The sequence below is a fragment of the Balaenoptera acutorostrata genome, chromosome 12, assembly GCF_949987535.1.
Source record: "Balaenoptera acutorostrata chromosome 12, mBalAcu1.1, whole genome shotgun sequence".
NCBI lineage: Eukaryota > Metazoa > Chordata > Mammalia > Artiodactyla > Balaenopteridae > Balaenoptera > Balaenoptera acutorostrata.
In genome coordinates this window covers 40415743-40438279 of record NC_080075.1, presented here as the reverse complement: position 1 = coordinate 40438279, position 22537 = coordinate 40415743, and the positions used below count along the sequence as shown (strand labels likewise).

Genomic DNA, 22537 nt, shown 5'->3' with positions numbered 1-22537 from the left:
GCCTGGAATTCTTGGGCTTTTAGGTCTGTTTGTTGAAAATAATTGATGTGGAACAGGGGAGATCTACAGAATATTTAACATTTTTTAAAAGCTAAATAATAATTATATATTTACTTGCAGTGAGGCTATATGGGCCTTTGCTTTCCTTGGAAATACTGAATTTTATCATATTAACATTATTTAGATCTTGGGGAAAATAGTCATTTCTTTCAAAATGCAGTGTAGTAGGAAAATCTTTCAAAATATGGAATGTATGGGTTGAGAGGGGAATAATAAAAAGGCTCCTTTGATGTATGAAAGTTAGGAGCAGTTGCTTTGTGTGAAGGGAGAAATGTCCTCCCTCTCCTGTGCATTGGTCAACTCCCATTTTGAGCAGTATTTTAGTTCTAGGTACTGCACTTTACAAGGGGGATTGATGATTCAGAGCGTTAACAGAGTAGAGCAAGAGAGTCATTAAAATGTCCAGAAACCACATCAAATGAGCAGTGATTGAGGGCATAGGTACTATTTGACTTAGAAAAGAGATGGTTTAAGGGAACTATAATAACCAAGTTCAAATATTTGAAAGACTTGTTTGAAAGAATGAGGTAGTTGATTTGTTTTCTGCTGCTCTGGAACTGCATTTTTCAACCTTTCCTCATTTTACAACACATGGCTAATTACTCTCACATGTGCTACATGCTTCCATGGGCATGGCTAGGTTTTGATAAAACCTAAAAACGTTCTAACCTCCTATAAGTATGGGAATTACATCATAATAATCATCTGATTCCAAACCCAGGTTGAGATCTCAATACTAATTAATAACTATACAGGGGTTGAAAAAGTTTGCTCTCCTCTTGCTAAAGTTCTTATATTTGTTTTCTTTTTTTTTTTGAATGTTTGAATTTTATTTTATTGATTTTTTTATACAGCAGGTTCTTATTAGTCATCCATTTTATACACATCAGTGTATACATGTCAATCCCAATCACCCAATTCATCACACCACCACCCCCACCCCCCCTGCCACTTTCCCCGCTTGGAGTCCGTACGTCTGTTCTCTACATCTGTGTCTCAATTTCTGCCCTGCAAACCAGTTCATCTGTACCATTTTTCTAGGTTCCACATATATGCGTTAATATACGATATTTGTTTTTCTCTTTCTGACTTCACTCTGTATGACAGTTTCTAGATCCATCCATGTATATTTGTTTTCTTTGAAATAGCTAATGTGTGATCAAAATAAAATTTCTCATGGGTGGTGTAGGTGCTGAGTAATAGCCACACACCTAGAGTATTTGAATGTAAATGCAAACTTTAAATACAAGTATTCAGTCATTTCAAGATGCATGAATATTACACAACATACACACACCCTCCTCTCTCCTATTAACAAATTAAAGAGACATCCAATGTTTGCTTAAACTTTTAAAATGCCTTAATAAAAACTAAAATCAGAATGACTAGGTGTTTCCTTTTGGCCATTCTTTTTTCCACATGAAAGTCATAGCCTTTACAAAGTTTCCCATGAATAAAGAGCATTCTAAACTGCTCAATCATCTGAGGTTACCAGAGGTAGTCTATAAACACTCAGCTTTTTTGAAGGAACACATCCATAAATTCTAAAAATTGCTCATCAGCTAATGTCCAGAAAGAACTCTGTGTTAATTACTTCCTTGGTATTTCTCATCTTTTTCTCCAAAAGTTTGTAGGTCCAACTTAAGTAGCAGAAATCTTCCAGAATTTATTCTTACTTCAGTAATAAACTTATGACCTTTCATCAAGTGAAAAGCCTATATGACTCATCTTCCATTACCAAACTCTTCCTGGATCCTCTGACATAAAACTCTCACAAATAAATAGTGCTGTGTTCTTTGATGTTCTAAAACAACCTTCAGAAGCTCAGCATTATCCATGAGCTCTGAGGAGAAAGTATACACCCTTCAGGGCTTTTAGCACGTGTCCTTTACACTTAGCAACTGTATGGTTTGCTCACCTTTCTCGTGTCTGGGGGTTACTTCAGCCATTCTGGTATGTAGCAAAAATGAAAACTAATAGGGCAGTAATATTTTTCAAAACATTTATGAAGTGACTTTTGAGGTCCAGCATGAAATCATTTCTAGTATGGTTGTGTGTCAGTTTCTCAAGGGAAATTGTCATTGAAGTTTATTCAGGGAAGCTACACACTCATTTTAGTACATTTGAATTGTTTTTTCAGAGAAAAATAAGTTTTCAAATTGAGAGGAAAAGACTACAGATTTTGTTCCACCCTTGCTTCACTATGTTTGCTAGTACTGTTTCTAATCAATTTTAGTTTTTCTTTCTATAATTCTTTTTCTTGGATTAATTATATTTTTAAACAATGAATAATGTCATTTAAAGTTATTCTGTCCAGTTTTCCATTTAACATAACTGATGAGTTTTTAGTTCACAGTGAGTTAATGATATAACTAATCTATTACTCAAGTGTACAGTATAAGAATAAAAATAATTCTTGTTTATTCAGAGTGATGTAAGAAGCCTTGAAACAGATTATTCAGATCATAGATGATAACAGAATGTGGAAATTATGCTAATTCCTTAAATAATTGTTTCTTACTGTTTAAGTATTTTTTTAATGTATTTATCAGATATTATATAATTCTTGTCATTACAGAGAAGGGAGTACTGTTCATAATCACACGTATGTACTATTCCTATTTACTTTTTTTAAAATAGCACTTTTTAAATTGAGATACACGTCACATGACATAAAATGCCACACTGTAAAGTGTACACTTCAGTGGTTTTTAGTTTGTTCACTGTGTTGTGCAACCATTATCACTCTCTAATTTCAGAACATTTTTGTCACCCCAAAAAGAAATCCCATATATATTAGCAGTTAGTTCCAATTAATCTTTTTCCCCATCTCCTGAAAACTACTAATTTACCTTCTGTCTATATGGATTTGACTATTTTGGATATTTCATATACATGGAAGTATATCCGGTTCACTCTTAGAGAGTAGGAAATTAAGTTTTAGTTAGAAATCGCTGATCTAGATGGAGGATCATTTAAAGCCCTTGTAAGTAGAGGCTTCTTGTCCTTATTATGATTTAGTACCTAACCAGTGGTGCCTAGAACACTGTTCTCTCACAGGTGGCTTGCAGGCCTGCAGAGATACTGATTCCCCTAGTATTCTTGGCTGTCAGGCATGGTCTGGGGCAGCTGGAGTCCTTGGTACCTTCAATTTCCAGCAGCTTCCTGTGTTCACTCTAGCATAGCATACAAATTTCATTTTTACTACATGTCATACTGTAAAATGGATTGAGAAACACAGCTCTGATTGTTTCAAGAAAATGTCCATTTTGTTATGTTTCTAGTATTATGAGCCTCAGGAACCAACTTTGGAAATTAGTTTATCTGAGCTTTTCTACTTGCATTTACCTTCAGTATACAAAGAATACCAATATTCAAGTGGTTAGAGGGAGGCAGGAAGACATGAAGAAAAAGGACGGTATCTAGATATCTTTGTTATACATGCTAGATAAGTTTTATAAAAGTTTCATGCAACTTAGTACTGTAAATTCAATTATATAAAGCGCACTGAAAAAATTGCCTGTATAAGGAATTCTGTCATTTTTTTCTCTGTTAAGCACAGATCCTTTTGTAAGAGAAATATCTATCCTCTAACACTTCTAAGTTTTTTTTAAAAAACTAACCATACTTATATGACAAATTAATAATGAATATTGTAGCAGCTACCGTCTTACAAACTACTGTGGAAATTTGTTATAGAGAGGTGTAACCAGGAATAATTTTTTAAAATATCACCCAAATAGTTCACATGATTCAATTAATTCAGTTAGATTGTAGTGGGTTTGTTCAGTCCTGAAACATTTAACATCAGTTAGCAAATAGTAAGTTTTGAGGGGGAGAGGGGAGATGTTTTTCTTTTCTAAGTTTTAGAGTTAAAAAAACTTTTTTAGCCCATTTCTTTATTTTTACCTCCCTTTGAACTACTCTTAGAGTTTGAAAAATAACTCTGCAAGGCCTGAGCAGAGGTGAGAGAGATTCTGAGGCTATATCCCCAGCTCAATGGGAAGGAGTCACAAGACACTAACTGTTGAAATGAGTACAGAGTGAGAGTGACATCACAAGTATGGTATATTTGGTCTAGATACACTTGGTCCCCTGAGTCTTGTGAGAGCTGACTGACTTTAGGCAGAGATGTAGATACTTCGTTATTGGTTCTAAATGAATCTGGTACTGTTACAGTTAAAAGAACATGCATAACTGAACACAGAAGGCTATCACCAGTACAGACTTTATATAACTAAGTGGAGTTCCCTTGGTATAATTATTATGTTTGGGTGATCTGGTTCTTAGCTTTGCAGACTCAGAAATTCTCTTGTTACTGTGCATAAAGATATTGAATTTTAGGGAACAGACTGGTGTTGGGGAAAAAAATGCAACAAACAAATAATAACCAGAATAAAAGTTATTACTGTGTAAAAGGAAGAATAATCATCATAAACACCAGATACTTGTGTTTACGGATAAGTAACTAGAAAAATATCTACTCATAAAGGGAGTTAACAAGGAAGATTTTCTGCCTGGGCTAGACTCAGGTAGAGAAAAAAAAGACTTCCCTAAGAAGTTATAAGCATAGGCCTACCTTCATGTGGATTTGACGTTATGCTGGCAGGATGATCTGGGAACCCGCAAGCCAAGAAAGTAAGAAACAAAGTGGCTCCTAAACTGCTTGGCAAATGCAAGCATGAAACACTCTGAACAGAGGGACTCCCAGCAACTACACAAGGTTTCCTCAGATCAAGTCCTGAACTCACAATCTAGAATTACAAAATACACAAGGAAATAGTTTACTAAGAGAAAGAGTCAGGAGACAAAAGAAACACAAGGATTATAAGTCCAAGGAATTCAAATGATAGATTTATCAGATAGAGGCTATAAAATAAATATGTATAAATGATTAATGACTCAGATCTTTTGTACCTAAGGTATTATACACACAGCCGTATGAAGAAATATGCTTATGAAATTTAAAATTCATGGAGAATTGAACATTAAATTAGACACAAATGAAAAGTGAAGAAGTTAACTGGATTATAGATGTGAAGGAATTATCTAGAATGTAGTACAGGAGGAATAAAAACTTGTAAAAATATGAAGGAGAGAGGTAATTCAACATATATTTAATATGATTTTCTAGAGAAGAGAATAGAGAAAATAAAGAAGAGGCTATCAAAGATATAATGGCTGATAATTTTTCAGAACTAGTGAAACACATGAATCTCCAGACACAGGACATTCAAGGACTCTGAAACAGGATAAATTTAAAAGAAATACACACTTAGACATTTTCTAGTAAGATTGCTCAAAACCAGAAATAAAGAGATCTTAATCTTAGCAGCAACCAGAGACAAAAGATGACTTACAAAAGAGCAATATTAAGCCAACAGGGGGCTAATATTTCAAAGTGCTGAGATGAGTTAACTAACAACTAGAATAAACTACCCAGCTAAACTGTCATTTAAGTATGAGGCTGAAATGAAGACATTTTCAATGCCTGGAAGAATTTGCTATTAAAGGAACCTCACTGAATGAACTTCTAAAAGATGGTCCCTAATGGGAAGGGAATTTAACACAGAGGAAGAGAAGAAATTCAAGAAAAAAAAAGTTTGGTGAGGGAGCATAAAAAAAAAAAAAATCAATGTTTTCTCATCTTATTTCCTTTTCTGTGGGTGTGGAGAATATGTAGGATTTACTCTTATTACAAACATTTTCCCAAGGGTCTGTATATAGCAGAGCTGAGTATGACTTTGTATTTTAAAGATTTAAAAATACTTTTTAAAAGGGAAAGTTTTATTGTTAATGATTAACAAAACAAAAGATTGAGAGTGCCTATTTCCAGATTGTAAGTTATCATTGGTTTGGGTTTTTCCTTATCATTTTCAGCATGTTCTAGTTTTATAAATGAAAATATTATCGTATTTTAATTGGGAGTAAACTACTTTTATAAAGACATTTAACAATAATTCTTCTTTCATTTAGATCAAATCCTTTTTATGAACCTAAACCAACTCCTCCTCCAAATAATTTGATAAGTCCAGTTCAAGAACTGGAAACTGAAAGGAGAGTAAAAAGAAAAGCCCCAGCCCCACCAGCCATCTCACCAAAGACAGGGGGAGTAAATGAAAACACAGTTGTGTCTGCAGGAAGAGATCTCTCCACTTCTCCTAAGGTAGGAGTTTAATCTTAGTAAAACATGTATTAGTGTTTGCTTGTTTTCCCCATGCAATTTAATTCAAATTAAGAAAAGTCATTATTAGCTATTTTTGATGATATAAAAGTAAAATATAAGTAAATCCATTATACTGCAACATTGTATATACATTTGGGAGTCTATAAATCTATGGTACAGTATGGATTGGATAGTTTGGGTTAAGATTTGTTTTTAAAATGCTGTCTTGAAATCAGAGGAAGAAAGGCATTGTGATTGTAGCATTGGTGCTTTGAAGAAAGGATACTTTAAAACATCTAGGCATGAGAAACAGCTTACTCTAATACAGAGGAAGAAGTAGAAATCATCTTTTGATAAATGTACTAGAAAGATTGAGGCTCAGTGCAGAGAAATGCTTTGCCGAAGAATATCAGTATTGTCATTTTGGTTTATGTCAGATTACAATTTTGGCCTTATTGTCATTATTTTTTAGAAATATTAATGGATAATAACTTAACAGAAAGGTAAAGCATAGTGTTGAAACAGAGTCTAAAGCTTTTAAATGATTTGACTGCAAATAGTATATCTTTCATGTGTAAGGTAGAGATGTTGGATTTAGCAAGTTTTTTTAGGTAAATAACTCATGACCATACTCATGAGTCTTTTGTTGTTGGTGTTGTCACCATATTACATTATTTAATTCTCACAGGTAGTTAGGGGGGAAATGAGATAAACTTGACCTCAGAGGGATAAAGATCACGGGTTCCCCAGCCAGTAGACAGGATTGGAACTGGCATTTCCATTAATTATGCGCTATCTGGACCATATTCCACCTCAGGTGCCTGGGCTGCTGCTCTTCTCAAGGGCATCAAGTTTCAGTAGTTCCTCTTGGTTTTTATAGTCCATTCTGTGGCTTTCATTAAATGCCAGAGTTCTGAAATAGTTTATTTGCTTGCTTTTATTTTCGTTGTTTTAGAGGGAGAGTGAGTTCACTGAGGTCCTCACTCTGCCATTCTAGAAGTCAGTCTACAGGTGTGTTTTTATACCAGCTGTTTTTTAACTGTGTGAAACTTTAGGAGGAGCAATTAGGACTAAATTCTGTCTTGCTATTGTCTAGGGAAAGTGGAGGTGGGGTCTATAAATGAAAGCAGCAGATAGAAATATAAAGCAAAGGAGAGGGTCAATTCCTATACCCATGAGAGCAAAAATAAAGACAGTAACTGAGGCATTAGTCTGAATCAAGAAGCTATGTAGGAGCTTTATCCATTCTAACCATCAAGAATGCCTACACCTGTCCCTTGTTTCCCTGAATCTCTGCTCTGTTGCCTACTCCGTGACCCATCCCCCTTCTGTAGTCCATTGGAGTTTGAAGCTAATCACGAAATCCTAATCCCTTTATAGGGGAATGGAAAGGGACTTAACAGTACTTTATTGTGTGCCAGGCAATGTTCTATTACTTCATTTGATCAGAACAGCCTAAGAAATACATACCATTATCTCCTTTTTACAAATGAGAAACTGAACTTTAGTTAAGTAACTTGCTCAAAGTGATAAAACTAGTATTGACAGTGCCAGGATTAAAATTGAGGTCTTTTGAGTCTAAAACCCACGTTTCCCATTGTGCTGTTCTATGTCTAGAGAGGTATTTCCAGTTCCAAGTTGGAACTCTAAATTCTTTTTTCCATAGAAACATGGTTACACACGGTGATTAGGTTCTGTTGTAGTAAAGTATAACATAGCTATTTTTTATATTATTTTGAGGATAGTGTTCCATTGTAGACACATTGTGGAATAAATGATGTTTATGGAGAAAGCTGAGCATTTTACCACTATGCTTCTCTTAGAAAATGCCTCATCATGTTCAGACACAGACAGTAGAAACACAATCAGTCATATCCACAGTAATCTGCTGATCTGGAAGTTAGTTTGGATAACTCAACTATGTGAAACACAACTGTCAAAGATTAATTTAAAAAAAGATTGCTGATATATTATTAAATGAAAAAACAAAGTGCATAACAGAGTATAGTATGATAGCTTCTGTATGAATAAAATTTTATTTAAAAGGCTTTATTCACACATATATATAGACACACATACACGCTCATATACCTTATGGAAGGAATCACAAGTAACTTAATAGTGGTTACCTTTGAGGAGAAAGGTCTTGGTGTAATGGCAGGTACGCACAAGATTGAAGAAGCCATTTCTTTTCCTTTTTTAACCTTTCTATGTTGTTAAATTTTTTGAACTTTATAAATGTTTTTCTTTTCTTTTTGTTTGTTATACTCAGAGGTTACTGAGTAATGAGATCATGGATCTTTTTTGTTGTTGCCTTTTGTGCAAGATACCAGATGACATTTCCCCCCAAAAAAACAGAACAAAGGAAAGATAAATCCTGAGAATCTGATTTAGTATTTAATCCTTTTAAAGTCACTGATTTTAAATATAAATGCTTTAATTTCATATTCACAAAACTAATTATAACAATATACTATAATAAATTTTTTTAGGGTTTTTCATGTATGTCAGAGGGTGTAAACCTCCTTACTACAACCTAATTCTTTTGTCTGTTCAACATAAACTTTTTTTTAGACTAAATTGTAGAAGTCACTCTTAGGTTTGACAAGTGGTATTAGTTTGGGGGTGGCCTGGGGTTCCATCAGACACCTCAGTGTTGTGCACTGGAAACCAGGTATAGAGGCTTAGCAGCAGGTCACTAGGCCCACTGTTCCACTTCCATAGCACGAATCTTTTTATTTTTTATATTTATGTAAGATTTCATCTGAAAAAAAAAAAAAGTGGACCATCGCCAAATCAAAAAAGAAAAAAAAGAAACTGGAAGCTACTAACTACACAATTAGGTATGAGATAAGGAAGAAGGTTAGAATCAATGGCATACTGACAATGATAAAAGATGATAAATGACAGCTGAGAAAGCACAGTGGTATGGGGCTTATTCATCGTAGGAGTAGACCTGTATATATATCCAAGTAGTCCTGAAGACTTTGCAGTATTAAAGTTTAGTAAAATAATTGACCATTTTGGCAACCTTGAGTCAACATGAGAGTCTTATTACGCTTTGTATACAATATTCTGTTTAGGAAGGCAGGAAAGTGTCATAAAAATATTTCCATTAAAATTAGAGTTCTGATGCTTAAAAAGGTATGCTTCTTGGTCAGTTATTCTCCTTATTTGTAAACTGAAAAGGAGGCAACAGTTCGAATAAAGCTTTTGAAAAAAAAAACCGGACTCAAATTTTAGTTGAATAATAAAAGGATATTTACATCACAGTTGTTTTAGATAACAAAATGCCAAACTGCACTCAATGGCAATTGACTGCAGAGGCTATTCAGTGTCATAGAACAAGTGCTTAGCCAGATGATTAATTTCCCCCACCTGTCACCTGAAACTACTTATTTTTAAGAAAATTTATGAAAAAGAACCAAGACCAGGATTTAAAACAAAGAGATAATTTTATTTATAATATTTACAGTATTGTAAATTAAATTCAAACTACCCCCCTAAAGGCAGTTAAGGACCCCTCATTGTTATAGATCGACATACCCTCACTTCAGACCATTGATTTCTGTATTTGTAAAATGAGGAGACCATGAAACTTTTTAAGACAGCTTAGGACAAAAGACCAATATTTAGGGAAGTAACCTGACATTCAAAGCACAAACATGCAATAAAATAAAATGGTAAATTAGGCTCAGTGGTGGCTGACCACCATTTACTGACTGTGAATATAAGTTAATAAGTATATAAGTCTGAACTCCTAGATATGATTCATGCAATTTAGTATAAATTGCAAGTCAGGTTATAAGAGCTTAGGAACATAAGTGAAATTGTTGCCAAATACATCTGCAAAGGTATATATTAAGCACTGTATACCCAATTCCATAAAAATCACAGTATTAACAGCCAACTATCAATGACAATAAAGAATTCAAAAGAATTACACTTACGCTTATGATAACATGGAGAGGAGTCTCCCTGCACATTTGATGATGAAATGAGCCTGGTCACGTGGAGAAGGGCTCACTCAAAGATCCTGATTAGTACAGCTCCAGCGATTGACCGTGATACTTCTGTCCACTTACTCCATCTCTAAAAGTGGAAACCTCATTCATATCTCAAGACCCAGCTAAGTGACTCAAGGCCTCACTCATATTGTTACCTCTTTCTAGAAAGCACTGGTAGAGACCCAAGTTTTATACTTGGATGTTTTTGAGTACAGATTGCAGAAACTGTGAGAAGCCCAGGGTAAACCAAAGTCAGAGTTACACACAGTAGTCCCCTTGATTGATTCTACCAGCAATTTCAAACCACAAAGCAAACACCCTTTTCACACCCTTTATACATAAAGGCCTCCTTCTAGAAAGTTCTTTACCTCCATTTCTGTCTGTGCAAAACTGTGCAGAATGGTGCCTATGGGCCATTCATGCTGAAATACAATAAGCACACAACCAAACCATTAATTTCCTCACATGTAAGTTGAAAATGCCTCACATCTTCCAAAGAAAATCATTAAAAGATGAAGATCAAAATTTAATTGAATACAGTACTTTATAAAATAAAATGCTAAACTGCATTCAGTGACAGCTTGCAGAGGGTGAAATAAGGGTAAGCTTAACTTACCTGTAAAGTTTTTATTTACTGGAATACCTTACTTACCAGAATACCCTGTTCCTCAGTAATACAGAATAAATAGGGCACAGCTGTATGTATCACCTGTTCTATTGGTTAGTATTCTTTTGGTTATGACTAATAGAAACAAGCCATTTTGTTGAATTTTTTTTTTCTTAAGCAAAAAGGATAACTTGTTATGAAAACACAAGGAAATTTTTGCAGAACTGTAGGTAGAAGATACAGCTGGTTCTTTCAGACTGCAAAGGGCTTTTAAGTGGGTTACTGCTACTGTGCATTTGTCAGATTTGCCCCATTTGTGCACCAAGGCTGAGATTAGAGTTGAGGCAAGGCAGTGCCTAGAGCATAAGATTTAAGGAGGCATTCACTTTTAGGGTGGTGCAGATGCAGAGTCTTCATTTGCACCCCCTGTGAAGAAGTGTCTCCTTAAATTTTGTGCCCCAGGAGCCTCTCTTGCCTTGCCCTAGTCAAGGCCCTACAGTGCACATGTCCAAATATATTTTAGAATTGACATTGAAGGTGCCAAAAAAAAAAAATTTCTCAGTAACCTCACCAGTAATTCTATGCTCTGAAAACTACCGTGCCTTTTCAGACAACATTGTATTAACGTAGTAAACTGATTTTGAAGGGAATACTATTCAACTTTTGATAGCTTGGGTTTTTTGTTTGGGTTTTTGGTTTTTGTTTTTGCATTCTACCGTACTGTTTCTAGACTTCTTTCTGCTCAGTTGCAGAATTTGCCTCTTGATTTTTCTGACTGTATTCAGTGGAAGAGAGAAAATGTTACATTTTGCTTAAAGAAACAAACCATGATTAGGGTGCTTGCCTTTTGAAACAAATTTTGTAGAGTAATTAAGTGTGATTTTGAAAGGTTGGTCTTTTATATCACTATATTCCTGAGTAACTAAATAGGTGCCTGTTACAGTTTTCCAGTTGAGGATTGGGAAAAAAAGTGCCACCACATAGAAAAAGAGCCTGAATAAGGTAAATAATTTGAGCACGTTAATGACTCAGTTTGGCGTGTTTGCTAAAAGCTTTATGAAGGCTAAGGAGTTAGCAATAAATGGTAAATTGAGTGTTATTGATGTATATTGGCAGGATCACTTTAGGGTACATTACTGATGATAAATGTGAATGAAGCACTGATTAGCTCACCCTTTACTGCATGAAGAAGAGGAATATATTTAGAGCATTTGAACAGATTCATACAAACTATGACAGAAGCCTTCTCAGTTCCCAGTATTGGATAAATTTCACTCCATAATAATAAGAAACAAACAAAAAAAAGAAAGAAAGAAAAAGAAAAGACCCACAACAGCATGCACAGCAGGGCCAGGACTAGGGTGAGGCAAGAGAAGCAACTAGGGTGCATAATTTAAGGAGCCACTAACTCTCAGGGTAATGCAAGTGTAAACATGGCACTTGTTTAAACCCCAGAGTTAGTGTCTCCTTAAATTTTGGCAATAGATGCCTGATTCATAAGTGGACACTCACAATGTTATGCATGAACCTGAAAATGAACACCTCCTTAAATTTTGTAAATAAATAAATAAAATAAAATAAAATAAACTGGTCAAGAAAAGAAAAGGGGACTGATCCTAGCATCAGAGCAAATGACCTTCTGTAAAACAAACTTAGCACAGAAACAAAAGTTTTTTTTAAAAAAAACTTCTAATCAGTATTTTTAGTGTGATTTGAGTGGACATTCTATTAATAAATTAAACAAGAGCAAGTACCAAAAATAATGATCTGAGACAAAATATTAATATGGGTGAATCTAGATTAATAATATATGGGTTTTTATTGTACTATATTTGCAACTTTTCTGTAGGTTTGAAATTTTTCCCCCCAAAATAGTAAAATGTAATCATTTGAGAATAGGAAAGATCTCTTGGATATGAAAAAACATAATTTTCTAATTTTAAAATTATAAACAACTGATAGTATATTGCAGAACATCAAATTAATGAGTTAGAAAACAAACTTGAAAAATTCTCTTTAGAATTCAAGGTGAAAAGATGAAGAGGTTAAAATTATGGGAGGAAAAATAAAGAATAAAGTCAGGAGATTCACTATATTTATAGTAGGGTTATAGAAATAAGAATAAAAAGAGGGAAATAATTTACCAAAGAGAGAGAAGAGAATTTATATGAGCCAGAGAAAGATTTGAGTCTTAGATTAAAAGCACTCACAAGTACCTGGCAAGATGAATGGAATGAGATCCAAACCTAGACATATTCCTATAGTACTTTTAAATTTCAAAGGCAGGTTACCTACAAAGGGAAGATTTCACTATCAGATGCTTTTATAACATTAAATGCTGGAGACAGTGGAGCATGTTTACATAATTAAAAAAGAATAAATATCTGTAAAAGGTTTGAAACACATCAAATATATAAAAATTCATGATTTTGTAATGTTAATACCAAAATAATTGACTTTTGAAGTTGCTAGGACACCAACTCATTATTGTGTAAATTGATAAATAAAGGAAAAAGATCAAGTACTCATCTTGACTTTTCTTTATAAAATGTATTTCAAGATAATTAAATAGTTGGTGAGGGAAAGTTCTTCCCCATAGAACAATTTTAGCTATGAAATACAGATAGACTGATATCACTGGAAAACTCACCATTTCATAATCCCTAATGAAATAATGGATCTAGCAACAGTCAGCATGGCTGATAAAATCATTAGTGAAAAGGTTTTATAATAGATGAATGGATCAGGCTGATACTTAACTGTAGTGATCTGTAGTGATCAATCTTAATGTAATTAAGAGTAAGGCAGTCAGGCATTTTGTGCTTCCTGATACATTGCAATAGCAAGTATATAGGACTACCATAAGTATACTTGCCAAAGAATTAAACTTGAGATCTAGTCAAGCCACTGGTTATAATAACTACCAGTTTACAAGAAATACTGAGGGGTAGAGGAGCATGTTAAATGACACCATGAAGATGAAATCAACCAAAATGGAATGTGGGAAATTCCTTAGTAACTTTTGAACTTGCATCCACTTAATTACATATTCTCGAACCAGACAGAACTAACTTTGAAAGAACTACAGAAAGAAACAAGTAGTCCATATCATAGTGAGAAATTATAGCACATCTCTCTCTATAACTGATGGAATAGGCCAACTAAAAAATATCAGTAAGATTTAAAGACTCAACAATTTTGACCTCATAAAATACTACACCATAGAATTCATTTCTTTACAGAGAGTGACTATATTTTAGGCTCTAAAGTAAATTTTCAACAAATTTCAGAGGATTGGAATTACGTTTTCTGCCCAAAGTGCAATTAATCTAGAAATTGATTAAAAAAAAAACAATAGCTAGAACAAACCCATATATTTGAAAATTAATATATATACTTTCAAATAAACTATAGGTCAAAGAGGAAATCATAACAAGATAAACTGTAAATCCAATGAAAATTTTTGGTTTTACTACTTGATGTGTTGATGAGGAAGATATTTATAATCAAATTGAACTCCTTTAGTCGTTTCTATGATGGTTTTATGTTTACTTAAACTTCTTGCTTGGCACTGTTTTTTAATACAAGTCCTAACTCGAAAGGCTTGAAGAACAAGCCTGACATGCTTGAACTTGGAGAAGCCTCAAAAACAATCACAGTACAGTTGAGTTAATGGAGCAACTAGATATCATAAGATGGCTTAATATTCCTTTTACTGTCTGTTTCCATGGCATTCAAGCAAGAGTTTAGGACATATTTTCAATGGTAGTAGATATTCTTTAACTAGCTTATGTACAGGAGGCCAGACTACTGTGGGATATGTAAACTCTTTAATACCTGGATTAACAGTTGTAATCTAAGGATTAATATATATACTATATATTGTCTTCTTTAGTGCCATTTTCATTAAGGGTGTGTGAGCATATTCTTTGCAAACCTGCATGTAGTTAGATCATTACATTAGGTCTTAAGTGTGTAACCCAGGAATCTTTTGTATCCTTTAAAAAAAAAAATTCTAATATCGCTCAACATAGTGCTGCAGAAAGAAGACTTTAAAGTTAGATAAACCCCTCTAATAATGATCTTATTGAAAAGCAAAGCCAATAATTGAAAATACATTGTGAATAAATTAATAATTCTTTGAGAATGTAAACTTATATAAAGTATTTGATACTTTAATAAGTAAGTTTGTAGTACTACTTTACAGTAAAATTTCTTTACAGTAAAATTTATATTTCTGTTCTAGTACTAAATTCCACAGTTTGGGACCATTCTCATGCCCAGAATGCCTCGTGAAGCTCAGAAATAATTGTTTATCTGTACTACATCAGAATTTCTAATTCTAAGATGTATTAATTTGGATAAAAATCCTAAAGCTATTTCTCCACCTCCACCCCCACCAGCAGCAGTAGATGCTATTGAAGTGGAAACTCTTTAGTGTTTGTCTGCTTACCTCTTTACTGCTTTGGAAAACTTAGGTTTTAACATAGCTGGGCTTTTTTTTTTTTTTTTTTTTAACAAGGACCATCTACATTTAACTTCTTATATTAAACCTCATAAGTACACAAAACAGAAGAACCTCATATAATTGAGTGATTAGTATAAGCAACAGAGTTTATTTTTAATTTTAATAGAAAACAGTTTATTCTTTCATGTACTCACAGTAACTTGAATTATTAAACAGAGATCTTCATTTGGCCCAACTTCAATGTGCACTTAAGATTTTCACACAAGGTAAAAAAGTTTTTTCCATCATATATTGTTCCCTTTATATATATTTGTTTAAAACGTGTTAATATGTTTAATTTACTTAACAAAACTTCACCTTATACAGCAGATGTTACCTTCATTTCAGCCCATACTATTCTCACAAATTTAGAATTGACTAAAACAAATAAAATCTTTTTAGTATAGATGTTACTTTACTTATTCGCTTTTTTTCCCAGAAAAAGTGTGCTTCCTATAGAACACCTCTAAATTTTTTTGGAAAGAAAAAATTACTTTAAAATACATACTTATTTAATACAACTTGACATACCATGTCCTACGCATTACCAATTCTGTATTAATAATATTTGAATGATGAGGCTTTAGAGTATACATAACCAAAGATACTAGTATATTTCTTAATTTTGAAAATATTAATTCAGACACATGAGAACTTTATAATTTCCATGAGAAGCAACCATAACTTTGATAAACATTAGCCATAAAAAGACATTCATGGAAATTTTTTTTTTTTTTTTTTTTTAATTTTTTTTTTTTTTTTTTTTATAGCTACTTTATTTATTTATTTATTTATTTTTGGCTGTGTTGGGTCTTCGGTTCGTGCGAGGGCTTTCTCTAGTTGCGGCAAGTGGGGGCCACTCTTCATCGCGGTGCGGGGACCGCTCTTCATCGCGGTGCGCGGGCCTTTCACTATCGCGGCCCCTCCCGTTGCGGGGCACAGGCTCCAGACGCGCAGGCTCAGTAGTTGTGGCTCACGGGCCCAGGTGCTCCGTGGCATGTGGGATCTTCCCAGACCAGGGCTCGAACCCGTGTCCCCTGCATTAGCAGGCAGATTCTCAACCACTGCGCCACCAGGGAAGCCCTGGAAATTTTTAAAAGATAGTTTTCAATAGAAGTGTCATTTTTATATGACTCTGAAGTCAAGCTTTTAGTTACTCTGAAGGAAGCATCAAAAGTAGTCTTACACTAATTCTTAGCTTCCTAACACCTCAAAAGAAGGCAAAAGCTTAAATGAACAGTATAAGGTTTGCCAAATAGTTCAAAATAAAATTTCCTTTGAGTGCCATAATTAAATTTTATTTATCATTAAGACATCATTAATAACCTGATTATTTTCATTATAAGAAATACTCTCATGTATGTACATTTGTATAATGTTTTTAAAGGGTATGAGATGCTAAAGTGCTGTAAAATAGAATCTGAAAACTTCTCAAGAGTTAACATCTTTTGATACTGGGTTAGAGACAGCAGTCATTTGGAATGCTACAGCAAGCAGTTCAGCAGTACTCATTGCTACTCTTACTACAATATGAACATGAAGTAAAAATAAATTATTTATCCTACTAAAATCATATTATTTATCTTAAAATTTGCCAGGACAAGGGGCAGTGTATTTCCAATAAACATTTGTTAATGATAAGTTTATTGATTTTGCTTAGGTGAGAAATAAACCAATTCAAAAATGGATGAAACAGAAAACAAAAAGAATAATTATATTTATTTTTCTAAGAAAGAAGTGTTTTATATAGAAGTGGCTTTCAAAGTGGTTTTTTTTTTTTTTTTGGTATGGGGAAGGTGAGGTTAGAGGGAGTCCACTAAACACAAAACATCTTAAAAGACATCTGGGGACATGCCTGTCCTCGTGTGCTACTTTATACATTCAGTTTTTATATAGCCCTTACTCTATGCAAGGAACTATACTATGAACTAGGAGGAAAAACATGACTAAGATGAAGTCGTTGTCTTCCGCTATCTCTCAACCTACCCAATATGGCAGTCACATAAACAAAAAGTATGATACAGTAAAATTAGGGCTATAATAGAGATAGGCTAGAATTCTATAAGACCATTAATGAGAGTGTTAATTTATACCACATTACCTCTTTTCCAAGCACGCCTCATTAGAGGTTAGGAACAGGGAAAGTGTGTGAGTGTGTGTGTGTGTGTGTGTGTGGTGTAGTGTGAAGTGTAGTGTAGGGTAGTGTATTGGAGGTGAGAGAGGCAGTAGAGATCACACTTAATCTGAGCTATTGAAGGACAATTAGAGTTCACTAGATGAGCAAAGAAAGAAGGAGAAGGGCATTTCAAAAGGAACAGATAGGCAAAAGCATTGAGGTATTAAAGTGCCTAGTTCAAGAAACCATGAGCACTACTGGTGTGATGGAGTACCTGGACATAAAAGTGGAATCTGGTTCTGAATATTTTTGTGTGTGATTGCTAGAAATTTGGACTTTATTGTGTAGACGGTAGGAATAGTAGCAATCTATTGAAACCAGGTACAGAATGGCATTATTAAAAGGCTTCAGTAGTTTATACACCCAACTGCATGGATGAATCTCAAATGCATTATGCTTAATGAAAGAAGCCAGACTCAATAGGCTACATTCTATATGATTTCACTTATGTGGCATTTACAAAAGGCAAAACCTTGGGGACAGAAATGCCAGTGACATAAACCAGTGACTATCGGGGGGTGAGGGGATACATAGGAATTTGAGGGAGGGATAATGGAGTGGTAGAGGTTATACAACTGTATGCATTTGTCAAACTTACAGAACTGCGCACTAAGAGGGTGAGTTTTACGGTATGTAAATTCTATCTTAAGGTAATAATCGTAATAATACTAGTAATGGCTATGGAAGCAGAGTAGGCCCTGAAAAAAGAGTCAACCTATAACAGAATTAATGGCATTTCCAGAGCAGCTTCTCTTAAGATTCCTTCTCCATTGCCTTATCCCCGCTGCCTTCCCTGTCATCAGCTTCTGCTCTTCACTGTGACTTTTAGCATCAGTGACCTCCCTTCATAGATCCTGGCTCCAAGATTATAAAACAGAACCACTGCTTACTCTATTATTTCCAGGTTGAACCTTGCACACCCTTGGTTTCTATTTGGTAAAGGAAAGACATGATCAGATTTCAGTAGAATGAAACCTTTGAAGACAGTAAGTAAAGGATAGAGAGTGATGAACCTGAAGACAGGGATATAGATATGAAAGTTTTATAATAGTCCAGGCTAGAAGTCATGGGGGTCTGAGCCATCGAGCAATGCAGTGAAGAGGGAATGCAAGGGTGAATAAAACTATAGTTAGAAAAGACAAAGCTAAAGAACAGGGCCTGAGGGAGAAAAGGGAAGAATAAGAATCAAGGATGATTCAGTGGTTTCTAGCTTGGGCAGCTGGTTGTATTGCTCACTTCACTCATTCAAAAAACATTTATTGAGGACTGAACTATACACTTAAAAAATGGTTAAGCTGGTAAGTTTAATGCTATGTGGGTTTTTTTTTAACCACAATTAAAAATTATATTTTTTGAGTACCCACAGTGTGCCAGACATTATGTTAGAATACTGGGTATAACAGATGTGATTTCTGACTTCCAGAGGTACTACAAAGTGAACCCATAAGTATATACTTGAAAATCATGGTAAGTGCTGTGGAGGAAAAGAACAGCATACTATAAGAGAGAGAATGATGGTAGACCCATTAAGAGATAGTAAGGAGACAACAGCAGGAAGAGTAGGGCAGAAGAATTCCAGGCAGCATGTATGAAGGCCCCAAAGCAAGAAATAACTTGTCATGTTTAAAGAACTGAAAGAAGGTCCATGTAAGTGGAGTGTAGTGAGCAAGGAGCAAGTGATGTTGTACAAGTTTGGAGAGGTGGGTACTGCCCAGGTCCTGGAGGATCTCATGGACCATAGTAACTGTTTGAGAATTAAACCATATGTGGTGGAAGGCCCTTGAAGTTGGAGTGTGTGTGCATGTTATGTGTGTGTTGAGAAAAAGGCAGCATGATTTGTAACCTCACATTCTGCCTTAGGTTTTAACGAATGAACCTGTCCCTGCCTTTATCCAAGGATCACCCACCTACCACCATGTGTATTAGACCCATACCCCTGGTCTGCTCAAGAGTTTTGACCCTGGTTTTATCACTCTCCTTCCTGCATCAGTTCCTTACTCTGTGCCTGACCACTTCAATTAGCTTACAAATAAAGTATGATATAGTCCATCTTAAAAAACCCCTAAACTTTCTAGATATCACATGTTCTTTCAACTACTTCCCAATTTCTCTGCCTTCTTCTGAAAAGTTTTCTATACTCATCATCTCTGGTTCTTTCAGTCCACTCCAAACAGGCTTTTATTCCTACCTCTAACATTTGAAACTTCCCTGGTTAAGGTCATCTCCAGCTTGCCAAATCCAGTGGTCAATTTTAGTCCTTATCTCATTGATCCCTTAATGTAGGTGATTATTATTTCCTTTTAGAAAATGTTAGTGGAATTGTTTTAGCCAGGTAATATATTAACATGGTTCAAAAATCAAAATAACATAAAAAGATACACATCAGGAAGTCTTGCTACCACCCCTGTCCCCATTCACCATACTACACTCCTCTCCACCCCAGCTTCCTAAAGATAATCACTCTTATTAGTTTTTTGTGTGTTCTCCCAGTGGTTTTTACACTGATACAAGCAAATCTAAATATTTTTTTCTTACTCTTTTCCTTTTTTGCCCTGAAGGTAACATCCTATAAATACTGTTCTTCCCCTTAATTTTGCTCTTTTAACTTAACAGTATATCCTGGAAATCTTCCCATTTTAGTATGTGGAGAGCATCTTCATTCTGTTTTACATCTCTATTTGACTGTGCCATAATTTATTTAGCCAGTTACCCATAGATGGTGTTGTTTCTGGTCTTTTGTTATTCTGAGCAATGCTGCAATGAAGGACCTTGTATACAGATTATTTCATATATGTTAGATAAATGTCCTGAAGTGAGTCAAAGGATAATGCTTGTGTAATTTTGATATTCATTGTCAAGAGGCCTTCCAAAGGGGAGCTACCATTTTGCAATCTAATCCTGTGTCTAATCCTGTGATTTAAAATACTATCTATACATTAATATTGGGTTGGCCAAAAAGTTCATTTGGGTTTTTCCATAAGACGTTATAGAAAACCCAAATGAACTTTTGGCCAACCCAATATATTCCAAATATGTATATCTAATTCCAACTTCTCCCTGATCTGTGTCTGCTCAACAGCTCTTCTTGTGCAAAATAACTCTTAATTTTCTTTCCAAACTTGCTATTCCCCTGATTTTCCCCATCCCTAGGTAAATGGCACTGCCATTCACCCAGCTGCTCAGGCAGAAAACTTAGGAACCATCTTTTCTCCTTCATTTCCCACACACGGTCTTTCAAATGAAACTTTATGTAGTGATAGAAATGTTTTATATCTGTGCTAATATGTTAGCCACTGGCCACATGTGCACTTACAGTGTAGCTGTGGCTAGTGTGACTAATAAGCTGATTTTTAAGTTTTCTTTAATTTTAACTAATTTTGATACTCATATATAACTAATGGCTACCATTTTGGACAGTGCAGACTTTTTATTCATCAGTAAGTCCTAGAAGTTCCACTCTTCAAAATGTATTCTAAATCTGATCACTTCTCACCATCTCCCCGACTCCACCGTGGTATATTCCACCATACACTCTCTCCCGGATTACTTCAGTAGCTTCCCAATTATCTCTGTGCTTCTACTTATGTACCCTTTCCACAGTCTATTTTCTACACAGTAGAAATCTTTAAAAAATTGTTATTGTTTGATTTATGATTCATGCAAAAGACTATGTGAATATACATGTAAGTTATGGATCATAACAATAAAGTGAGCACCATCCAAAGTTAAGAACTAAAACATGACCAATAATGTCAAAGCTACCTGTAATGTTTTCACCCTATCCCTGTGCCTATGATTGCCTGGGATCTACCTCACCCTGCCAACCACATAGCTGCTAACCATTCTTTTATATGTACAAACCTCTGAATAATATGTTTACTTTAAGCTTTGCAAAAATGGCATTATCCTGTACACCTAAGCAATATGTTGTTTAATTTTGTTTTCAACCTTTGCACAAATGCATTATCCTTTGGGCAGACTTCTCTATTTACTCAATGTTATGTTTCGATGATTTATCCATGTTGTTGTGTGTAGCTATAATTTATTTAATTTTATTGCTATATAATATTCCATTGCATGGAGTTTACCACAGTTTATTCATTCTCCTGATGATAAAGATAAGAATTTTTCCCCAAGTTTCTGCTGCTAGAAATGATGCTGCTGTGAATATTTTTTATAAATCTTGATATACATGTGTAAGGGTTTTCTTGGGGTAGTGGTTCTCAACTTTAGGTAGGAAACTTCTAAAAAATATCAGTGCTTGGGCTTTACACCAAGCCAGTAAATTAAAATCTCTAGAAGTCAGAGTTGGACGTCCGTTTTTTTTTTTTTTTTAATTAGCCAGATGATTTTAATGTTTAGACAGAATTGATTTCTTGGTTGTTAGGGGTATGCCAGTTTTTTACAATATTTACTTATTGACTTAATTACTTCCTGTGAAAGATAACATATACACAGAGATATACTCAAAACAAAAACATTTTTCTGCCCTTAGAAAATTCTTATCTCAATGTTCAATCCTCAGGTTTTCCTTTATGTGAAAAAAAAATTTTGCGCTCAGCAATTCAATAAAAATTTGTATTTTATGAAGACTCTGGTTCTTTTGAAGTGTAAATATCTCAAGAGTATCTTTTGGAATTGAAAGTCTCACTGGAATGACTTTTTAAAATCATTGATCACATTATGTCACTACCTCATTCCCACTGTTGGCCTCCTATTGCAAAATAAAATCACCATGGCCTACAAGGCCCTATGTGACCTGGTCTTTGCCTTTTTCTCCAACCTTATTTTCTTCAATCCGCTGCCTTCTTTGTTCTATTAGAGCTATGCTGGTCTTCTCATCCTCAAGCATGCCTAGTTCATTCTAGCCTCAGGGCCTTTATATTTGTTTTTCACTCCATCTGAAACATCTCTTCTCAATGTCACGTCTCTAAAGAACCCTTCCCTGACTACCCTATATAAACCATCCCCCTTTTCTCAATCACTGTTTTCTACCTAGATACTTTGTTTATCA

The 22537-nt window shown here is 34.6% G+C and overlaps 1 protein-coding gene across 11 annotated transcripts in view; it reads left to right on the top strand.

Moving 5' to 3' along the window:
- Window positions 1-22537, top strand: part of EHBP1 (EH domain binding protein 1) — a 343070-nt gene that overhangs the window by 161132 nt on the left and 159401 nt on the right. For 6 of the 11 annotated variants that reach the window (XM_028168401.2, XM_007189716.3, XM_028168403.2 and 3 more), the window contains one exon: window positions 6037-6226. In XM_028168401.2, the coding sequence (XP_028024202.1) occupies window positions 6037-6226 (190 nt within the window). Of the gene's footprint in view, window positions 1-2638; window positions 2666-6036; window positions 6227-22537 lie in introns of all 11 variants that reach the window. The other 5 variants (XM_028168400.2, XM_057558222.1, XM_007189715.2 and 2 more) reach the window with 1 other exon arrangement.